The 10,784-nt window shown below is 37.5% G+C and overlaps 1 protein-coding gene across 1 annotated transcript in view; it reads right to left on the reverse strand.

The window, feature by feature from the left end:
* Window positions 1-468: 468 nt before the first annotated feature.
* LOC146578890 (polymeric immunoglobulin receptor-like) overlaps window positions 469-10,784 on the reverse strand; it is a 128,682-nt gene continuing 118,366 nt past the window's right edge. The window contains exons 3-7 of the mRNA XM_085267857.1: window positions 4,839-5,174; window positions 3,033-3,365; window positions 1,226-1,558; window positions 599-676; window positions 469-506 (exon numbers count right to left, since the gene is read on the reverse strand). Coding sequence (XP_085123983.1) covers window positions 469-506; window positions 599-676; window positions 1,226-1,558; window positions 3,033-3,365; window positions 4,839-5,174 — 1,118 coding nt within the window. The remainder of the gene's footprint in view (window positions 507-598; window positions 677-1,225; window positions 1,559-3,032; window positions 3,366-4,838; window positions 5,175-10,784) is intronic.

Consider the following 10,784-nt stretch of genomic DNA (forward strand, 5'->3'; position numbering starts at 1 on the left):
GTTTGTTATGCCATTTGTACATAATGGTTAGAGCGCCACCTAGTGGAACGACTAACTAATCACGAATGAATGAGTTGAAATGTTAGCTGGTGGTTAAATGCATGAATTCCATCAATGTGACATCAGATCGGACGTGCTGGTTTTAGGTGTTGGGCGTGGCTCGACGCGCCGGGGGTGCGAGGGCCCTCATAACGCTGCTTGCAGCTTTAATTTATATATAAGATCTAATAAAATATTTTACAAACAACAGATAATGATTTAAACTGACAATTATTTTTAGAATTAGGCAGTTTGTTGGTATGGTGAGCAGGAACATCAGAGATCAGATAATTATGCAAAACAATGCAAAGTTTCATTTTGTCTTGTTTCCTGTGTCTCTCCTCTGTCAGTCTGAATGCTGAACCTACTGATAATAACCTGGAACAGCAGCAGGACTCACAGTTCAGTTATGAACCCACTGAACACAAATCATTGGATTATTTGGAAGAAGTTGCCCTCTACGATTTCTGTAGAACACAAAACGAGCAACAAAAACAACAAGAAGCATGGCAGAAACTGACAGACCAACTATCAGTCCAACAGAACCACTCTCCTTTACTCCAGCCTCCTCCCCTCCACTTTGTCCTCCTGTCTGTTATCTTCTCTCCTCCATCCTCTGTGTGTCCTCCTGTCTGACCTGCAGTTGAGAAACAGGTGTGAGGTGTCAGCTGTCAGGTAGGTGATGAGTGAAGAACAGAACAGAATCCATTTCCTCTTCAAACTGCTGTCAGACATTATCTACTGCACTCTGATCACATCACTCAGACCAGCTGCTTTCTACAAAGTCTCATCAACAACATCTTTAGAAACAAACATCAACAACCAGGAAGCAGCTTCACCTCTGATCACACACACACTCAACTCTGCTCACTCACCTGGAGGATCAACAACACTCAGCTTCACCTCTAGCCTTTAACTCTCTACAACATGTTATTTATGACTATTTCAGCTTGATTGACAGATATAACATATAAATCTATATTCAAGTTTCTAAAAGTCACTAAAATTATGCCTTTGGGTCAAGAATTTGAGCTGTTGATTAATTTAACAAGTTTTGAATTCATTTTAATTTAATCAGTTTAGCAAACACAGTGTACAGACTATTATACAATACAGTATAATATAATATAATACCTGTGTTATGGAGTCACATCCATAACCAGGAAGAAGCTGAAATTAAACTCACCTGTGTTTTCAACCTTCAAAGTGACTCTGTTTAGAGACTGTGGTTTCTGTCCATCATATCCAGCTTCACATTCATATGTTCCAAAGTCGTTCGTGGTGACATGTTTGAGAATCACAGAAAAGTCTCCAGTCTCCTTCCATTTTGGGTCTTTCATCTCCACTCTACCTTTAAATAGATCATGCTGGAGGTTTTCTTCAAACCGACCATCTCTGAAGATGATGACATAATCGTCTGACTGCAGGTCAGACTTTTCCCACCTCATCATTATTGAAGTAGCATCTGTGGGACCAGAACACTCCAGAGTGGCATCTGCTCCTCCTTTGACTTTTAACTCTTTTTGGTATGAAACATTTTTAAAAAGTTAATAGAAAATAGACAAACAGGAAGTAAAGACTCATTAGTAGAGCTACAGTTAATAGAAAACGATACATTGTCTAATAATTACTTTCCATCCATCTGTCCTCTTTCATTTATCCAATTCTGGGTCACAGGCTGGGGGGGAGGTTATACCAGCCTTAAGGTGACAGAGGCGACCTGGACAGGTTGCCAGTCTGTCACAGAGCTAACACAGAGAGACAGACAATAATTTACACCTACGGCAATTTAGAATCATCAGCTAACCTAACCCCACTAACTGTGTGTCTTTGGACTGTGGCAGGAAGCTGGAGAGAGCCCACGGAAACACAAGAACATATAAACAGGGAAAGACCTCGGCCTGAACTTGCTGTGAGGCAACAATGCTGATCACTGCACCGCCCTGCTGCTCTAATATTTAACTTAATTCTTGAAAATTTCAACTTTAATCAAAAAATTTAAATAACATGTTCCCTTTAAGCACCTTGAGGTTACTGTTGTTGTGACTTGATGCTATATAAATCAAACTGAATTAAGCTGAACTTTACAATGTTTGTATCAAACAAAAGATGATGATGAGAGAAAAAAACTGTGTGTGAGGTAATATGTGAATAAAAATCCTTCACTGCTGGTTTATTCACATCCTGTATGTTAAATTGTGAACTCAATTCTCCTTTAAAGACCTGAAACCTGAGTTTAAAGAACTTTTTGTCTTTGCTTGTAGACAGATTGAACTGGTTCAAATATTTTCATTTACTCTATGAAAAGAAAAGTTATACAAATTTGTTTGTACTTTACAGTCATGTCCAGGATTTTTAATGTGGTGATTTGTTGACTGGTGTTTGTTTAACATATCAATGTAATGTCTAACGTACAGACGAGGACATGATCCTCAGCCGTACAACAATATAATAATTATTCTTGTATAAAACTATCAGAAATGCAAACATTTGTCTCATGTTTGGATGTTTTAGAATATACATCAACATAGTCTGCACTAAAACATTTTAATAAGGAAGTCCTACAAAGTGTTTCAGAGGACAACTAGAACCCTGACAGTAGTGCTGTGAGGTCTGAGTTAAACTGTGTTTTAAACAGTCCTCATCTAAACTGAACTCTGCCAGTGTCAAAAATAAAACAGATGTTAAGAAATGTCTTATGGTTCATGGCTGTGAAGAATTTAGGTCCTCTGAAGTATAAAATCATTACAACAACATTTGTTGTGATGCAGTTCGTGAGGAGAGACAATGTGTGGCCATCTGATGTTAGCAAGATGAACCAGTGGTACAAGAATTTGAGCTGTTGATTAATTTAACAAGTTTTGAATTCATTTTAATTTAATCAGTTTAGCAAACACAGTGTACAGACTATTATACAATACAGTATAATATAATATAATACCTGTGTTATGGAGTCACATCCATAACCAGGAAGAAGCTGAAATTAAACTCACCTGTGTTTTCAACCTTCAAAGTGACTCTGTTTAGAGACTGTGGTTTCTGTCCATCATATCCAGCTTCACATTCATATGTTCCAGCGTCGTTCGTGGTGACATGTTTGAGAATCACAGAAAAGTCTCCGGTCTCCTTCCATTTTGGGTCTTTCATCTCCACTCTACCTTTAAATAGATCATGCTGGAGGTTTTCTTCAAACCGACCATGTCTGAAGATGATGACATAATCGTCTGACTGCAGGTCAGACTTTTCCCACCTCATCATTATTGAAGTAGCATCTGTGGGACCAGAACACTCCAGAGTGGCATCTGCTCCTCCTTTGACTTTTAACTCTTTTTGGTATGAAACATTTTTAAAAAGTTAATAGAAAATAGACAAACAGGAAGTAAAGACTCATTAGTAGAGCTACAGTTAATAGAAAACGATACATTGTCTAATAATTACTTTCCATCCATCTGTCCTCTTTCATTTATCCAATTCTGGGTCACAGGCTGGGGGGGAGGTTATACCAGCCTTAAGGTGACAGAGGCGACCTGGACAGGTTGCCAGTCTGTCACAGAGCTAACACAGAGAGACAGACAATAATTTACACCTACGGCAATTTAGAATCATCAGCTAACCTAACCCCACTAACTGTGTGTCTTTGGACTGTGGCAGGAAGCTGGAGAGAGCCCACGGAAACACAAGAACATATAAACAGGGAAAGACCTCGGCCTGAACTTGCTGTGAGGCAACAATGCTGATCACTGCACCGCCCTGCTGCTCTAATATTTAACTTAATTCTTGAAAATTTCAACTTTAATCAAAAAATTTAAATAACATGTTCCCTTTAAGCACCTTGAGGTTACTGTTGTTGTGACTTGATGCTATATAAATCAAACTGAATTAAGCTGAACTTTACAATGTTTGTATCAAACAAAAGATGATGCTGAGAGAAAAAAACTGTGTGTGAGGTAATATGTGAATAAAGATCATTTACTGCTGGTTTATTCACAGCCTGTATGTTAAATTGTGAACTCAATTCTGCTATAAAGACCTGAAACCTGAGTTTAAAGAACTTTTTGTCTTTGCTTGTAGACAGATTGAACTGGTTAAATTTTTTCATTTACTCTATGAAAAGAAAAGTTATACAAATTTGTTTGTACTTTACAGTCATGTCCAGGATTTTTAATGTGGTGATTTGTTGACTGGTGTTTGTTTAACATATCAATGTAATGTCTAACGTACAGACGAGGACATGATCCTCAGCCGTACAACAATATAATAATTATTCTTGTATAAAACTATCAGAAATGCAAACATTTGTCTCATGTTTAGATGTATTAGAATATACATCAACATAGTCTGCACTAAAACATTTTAATAAGGAAGTCCTACAAAGTGTTTCAGAGGACAACTAGAACCCTGACAGTAGTGCTGTGAGGTCTGAGTTAAACTGTGTTTTAAACAGTCCTCATCTAAACTGAACTCTGCCAGTGTCAAAAATAAAACAGATGTTAAGAAATGTATTATGGTTCATGGCTGTGAAGAATTTAGGTCCTCTGAAGTATAAAATCATTACAACAACATTTGTTGTGATGCAGTTCGTGAGGAGAGACAATGTGTGGCCATCTGATGTTAGCAAGATGAACCAGTGGTACAAGAATTTGAGCTGTTGATTAATTTAACAAGTTTTGAATTCATTTTAATTTAATCAGTTTAGCAAACACAGTGTACAGACTATTATACAATACAGTATAATATAATATAATACCTGTGTTATGGAGTCACATCCATAACCAGGAAGAAGCTGAAATTAAACTCACCTGAGTTTTCAACCTTCAAAGTGACTCTGTTTAGAAACCGTGGTTTCTGTCCATCATATCCAGCTTCACATTCATATGTTCCAGCGTCGTTCGTGGTGACATGTTTGAGAATCACAGAAAAGTCTCCAGTCTCCTTCCATTTTGGATCTTTCATCTCCACTCTACCTTTAAATAGTTCATGCTGGTACTTATCTTCAACCCGACCATCTCTGAAGATGATGACATAATCGGCTGACTGCAGGTCAGACTTTTCCCACCTCATTATTGTTATTGAAGTAGCATCTGTGGAACCAGAACGCTCCAGAGTGGCATCTGCTCCTCCTTTGACTGTTAACTCTTTTTGGTCTGAAACATTTTAAAAAAGTAAATAGAAAATAGACAAACAGGAAGTAAAGACTCATTAGTAGAGCTACAGTTAATAGAAAACAATACATTGTCTAATAATTACTTTCATCCATCTGTCCTCTTTCATTTATCCAATTCTGGGTCACAGGCTGGGGGAGGTTATACCAGCCTTAAGGTGACAGAGGCGACCTGGACAGGTTGCCAGTCTGTCACAGAGCTAACACAGAGAGACAGACAATAATTCACACCTACGGCAATTTAGAATCATCAGCTAACCTAACCCCACTAACTGTGTGTCTTTGGACTGTGGCAGGAAGCTGGAGAGAGCCCACGGAAACACAAGAACATATAAACAGGGAAAGACCTCGGCCTGAACTTGCTGTGAGGCAACAATGCTGATCACTGCACCGCCCTGCTGCTCTAATATTTAACTTAATTCTTGAAAATATTAAACTTTAATCAGATAATTTAAATAAAATGTTCACTTTAAGCACCTTGAGGTTACTGTTGTTGTGACTTGATGCTATATAAATCAAACTGAATTAAGCTGAACTTTACAATGATTGTATCAAACAAAAGATGATGATGAGAGAAAAAAACTGTGTGTGAGGTAATAAGTGAATAAAGATCATTTACTGCTGGTTTATTCACAGCCTGTATGTTAAATTGTGAACTCAATTCTGCTATAAAGACCTGAAACCTGAGTTTAAAGAACTTTTTGTCTTTGCTTGTAGACAGATTGAACTGGTTAAATTTTTTCATTTACTCTATGAAAAGAAAAGTTATACAAATTTGTTTGTACTTTACAGTCATGTCCAGGATTTTTAATATGGAGATTTGTTGACTGGTGTTTGTTTAACAGACTAATGTAATGTCTAAAGTACAGACAAGGACATGATCCTCAGCCGTACAACAATATAATTATTATTCTTGTATAAAACTATCATAAATGCACACATTTGTTTCATGTTTAGATGTATTAGAATATACATCAACATAGTCTAGAGTAAAATTGTGCATTTTAATAAGGAAGTCCTACAAAGTGTTTCAGAGGATACAACTAGAACCCTGACAGTAGTGCTGTGAGGTCTCATTTAAACTGTGTTTTAAACAGTCCTCATCTAAACTGAAATCTGCCAGTTTCAAAAATAAAACAAATGTTAAGAAATGTATTATGGTCCATGGCTGTGAAGAATTCGGGTCCTCTGAAGTATAAAATCATTACAGCAACATTTGTTGTGATGCAGTTCCGGTGTGTGACCATTGAGGACAGAAAATGTTGTTAGCAAGATAAACTGTGGTTCAGTCTTACAGGTTACAATACCAACAGCACCCAGAGTAAGATGCAAAGATTAAAAGTTTCGGTGATTTAAGTTTTTGGTTTCTTAATATTTCTACAAATGTACTTCTTCCCAACTGACACAATTATGTTAACAAAAACACGTTTTCTTGCTTAAAATTCCAGGAAAAGTTTCCATCTGATTTATTTGAGATTTTAAATCTTACTAAAATATCTTTCTCAACATACACTATGTATGTTTCAACTGTCTAAACTCCAATAAGTCCATTTATTGAAATATTCAAATATTTAGATTGTTCCATATTTCTCAACTACATTGTCTATTTTTTTTTTAAAAAAATCACAATTTCAGTAAATCATTTGAAATAACTGTAAAATGTAAAACTTGAAAAATAATACGCAGATCTATTGAGAATTTCATGCATACACTTGATTGTGTTTTATTTTTGATGTTAAGGAATTTACAGTTAGGTCCTGTTATCACAAATTAATCTCCAGTCTCATTTAATTACAACAATGCCAACTCCCCACTCCGAGTGTATGCACTGACTGCCCTTTTTGTCTAACACGGTATACTGAGAGAAAGAAAAATAAAATAAAGTCTGTTCTACAGCTAAACACAGAGGTTTGTTAAATGTGACGTTTCTATCAGGAACCGAAGCTCCTCACCTGCTCTATTGGCGCCCCTCCCACAGGTAAGCTCAGGTTTCTTTCGAGCGTCACAGACATCACATGATTGTGACGTCAGAGTTAAAATGAAACTAAACGAAAGAGAAAATGAGGTTCTTGAAGTAATCGAATATTTAGCTTGGAATATATTTCTCTCTCAGACGATCACATCATCAGTAAAAGTCTCAGTATCAATAAGACCCGGTTTACAGACAGGTCTAATCAAACATTACCCTTCATCTTTGTGTCGTCCACAGCGACTCCACCATTACGCACACGGAAATATCCTCCCTTAAGTGTGTTTACTGAATTACACCCTTTTAGTCTCACGCCGTGTTTTAACAGGAAAAAGAAAAACATCGTTACTATTAATCTAATCCACTCTGTTATTGTTTAGAAGTTTGTTAAAATTTACTGTTACAGCAGCTCCTCACCTGCTCCTCATACAGGTGAGCCGAGGCTTGTCTCTAGCGTCACCACCATTACATGAAGGTAACGTCAAAGTTCAAACTGAAAAGGGCCGAGAGTTTTTTAAGTGCAGTCTAATATTTAAATCCATTTCCACTCTCCTGTCACCATTACCTATGTACCTACATTTCCTCCACACTGACTCTGAAAGCAACGACCATAAAATGAAGCAGAGCGGAAACTTTTTTGCTCTCCCGAGGAAACAAAGACTCTTACACAGTGTCAGTACAGTAACTTCTAAAACTACAGCAATCTCTCCCTGTTACCTGTCCTTCGGTGACAGATTTATTCACATAGGTACACACGGCTTACCTGTACAGTCCAGATGTCCCAGCAAACAGAGGAAGAGAAACAGCGATATCACTGATTTGAACTCCATGTCTTTCTTTTCTGCTTCAGTTTCTTAGTTTCCTCCTCAAACTCCGTTCGTTGATACAGGACAGGTGGTGTAGATTAAAACTCGTCTGTTTACCAGAGACAGTTTGGTCAGTGTTTCACTGTCTGCAGGGAACAACTGACACAGTAGGGAGGAGTCACGTGATTTACAGAAAAGCCTTCACAGCGATGAATTTGCTCCACCTGTCAGTTTGGTTTAATCCCAGACAGCAAGATGACTTTGAAATAATGTTTCTTCTTTTTAATCCGAGTCATCATTATGGTCAAGACTGCAATCTCAGAGCAAAGTAAATGTTGAATCCATGTCGAAATACTGATGAAACCTAAACGCGTTTTAGTAATGTCATTGGAATAACACTGATTCAGAGCTGTCCTGTTATTGATGATGATCTATTTATGCTCACCTGGTGGCAACAATGAGGTTGAAAAGTCATGGATTCATGGTCGACTGGGAAATTAAAGCTATTAATAAATTCATCAATTGGATTGTTCCATCACACCACTCTCAAAATGTTACATCCCATCTGTCCAGTTTCGAAAAGTCTTTTATTTAGTTGATCATGGTGATATTTAAAATCACGAATTTATGTTTGACTGGGAGACAATCCTGGGTTAGTTGACATTACTACAGCAAAGAGATCTCATCTTTATATACATCAGGTAAATATTCACTTAGTTTCTAATATTTGAATTGTGCCAAATATATTTTTGACCAATGACATTCCACACGCAGTGCGGTGATACATATGATAGATGTGTAATTGTCACCTTGGTCATTATTGGACACTTCATAAATGTCACTAAGTGAAGTTAGCTTGCTAATGAAACTGATAACTTGGGCAGATTATGTTAAAGAGAAAGAGTAAATAAAATAGAAAATTCAAATGTGAACAAGCTATGCTATTTTCCTTTTTTTTCCTCCCCACAATGCTTTATTCAGTTTTTGGTTTTGTTTTCTTGGCGTAAACCACCAAGCGGTGGCAGTGACAGTGTGAGTTCTCCTTCACCTACAGGGAGTTCACAGTTAGGATCCAGACCAGGTGAAGGCAGCAGGATATCATTGATTTTTGGTGAATTCACTCCTACAAATATTGTGAACTAATCCTGATTTAATAAATTAAACATTTAACTGATCTGAAGTTGTCTGTTGGTCTTTATATGTCAAGTGAAAATGTTTTAATCAACTTTAAACCATTTATCATAAGATTAGATAAGCAAATTACATTATATGTCACAGTTCTGGGTCTGTTGGACCCAGTATTTTGAGTTTATTATGTTTTGGTTTACTTTTGCATTATTCTTTATGTTTCTCTGGTACTTTGTGTTTCAGTTATCTTGGTGTTTTGGATCGTTTTCTCATTCTCTTGTTATGATGATGATGATGTTTATTATTATTATTCATGTTTCTGTTATCCATGTTTTAGGAATATTGGTTTCACTTATAGTTCAGTTCCATGTGTCATTTTCTGTCTGTCTCTCTGTGTTGAGTCCATGTCTCTGAGTTGTGATTCATGTTTCCTGAGCTACAGGGGTGGCTGTAGCTCAGGTGGCAGAGCAGGTCAGCCACTAATCAGAAGGTCGGTGGTTCGATCCCAGGCTGCCTCCTGGCTGCATGCCAAATATCCTTGGGCAAGATACTAACCCCATGTTTGCCTACTGGTGGTGGTCAGAGGGCCCGGTGGCGCCAGTGTCCGGCAGCCTCGCCTCTGTCAGTGCGCCCCAGGGCAGCTGTGGCTACAATGTAGCTTGCCATCGCCAGTGTGTGAATGGGTGAATGACTGAATGTAGTGTGAAGCGCTTTGGGGTCCTTAGGGACTAGAAAAGCGCTATACAAATGCAGGCCATTTACCATTTCCTGTTTTATTGTGAAAGTCTTTGTCTTAGGTTAGAAGGTGCAGCTTTGTTCCCCGTCTCATTAGCCCTGATCTCTCCCAGCTGTGTCTCCCTCCTGTTGCCGATTCCCTCGTTATTACCCTGTGTATATAAGCCCTGTGTTTTCCTGTGCTCGGTGTTGCATCATACCCTCGGATTATGCCTGTGTGTTTTTTGGTTTCTGTTAGTGATGGTGAGATGAAGCTTTCCACCCAATTGGTCGACTCATGGTTCGAAGCATTGTGATGATTCATTTGCTCTACTGCGCCATCAAGTGGACAATTCAAGTGAAGCGGGCTCTGTGATTATAATGATGTGTCAACCTCTAAACTGAATAAATAAATTGTTTTCATGGTTATTTATCCCGAATATTGTCTCAGTATGTGTGATACAAAAGAGAAAGTGGAAACTATCAGGACAGAGTTTTGGTATGATTGTGTAACTGTTAGCCTCAGACAGTCAGTCAATAGTATAATTCAGATCATAGATCAGTACATTTGCATATTTGTACACTGTAAAAAAAACAAACGTTGCTAAAACTTAAAAACTCAAGGCAACCGACTGCATTTACGTTTTTAGGTTCTGATGGATAACTTATAATTTCAAGTTTAGGAGATAAGTTGCTTTAGCTAATGTTTTTGTGTTGACAAAATTAATAATTGTCCTTTTCCTCAACTCATATTTTATTGTTTTTGCAACGTATTTCCTAAAGTTTACACAAGGTATTCGTTTTAGTTTCGGCAACGTATTTCCTAAAGTTTACACAAGGTATTCGTTTTAGTTTCGGCAACGTATTTCCTAAAGTTTACACAACATATTTTTTGTTTTGCCAATCAATTTCCTAAAGTTTAGAAAAAGTATCTTTCATAGTTTTCATGAGGTGCTCCCTGTTGTAC

This window comes from Mchenga conophoros, linkage group LG3 (assembly GCF_057382185.1).
Source record: "Mchenga conophoros isolate Kocher_MC1m ecotype Shallow Benthic linkage group LG3, M_conophoros_male_GT1.1, whole genome shotgun sequence".
NCBI lineage: Eukaryota > Metazoa > Chordata > Actinopteri > Cichliformes > Cichlidae > Mchenga > Mchenga conophoros.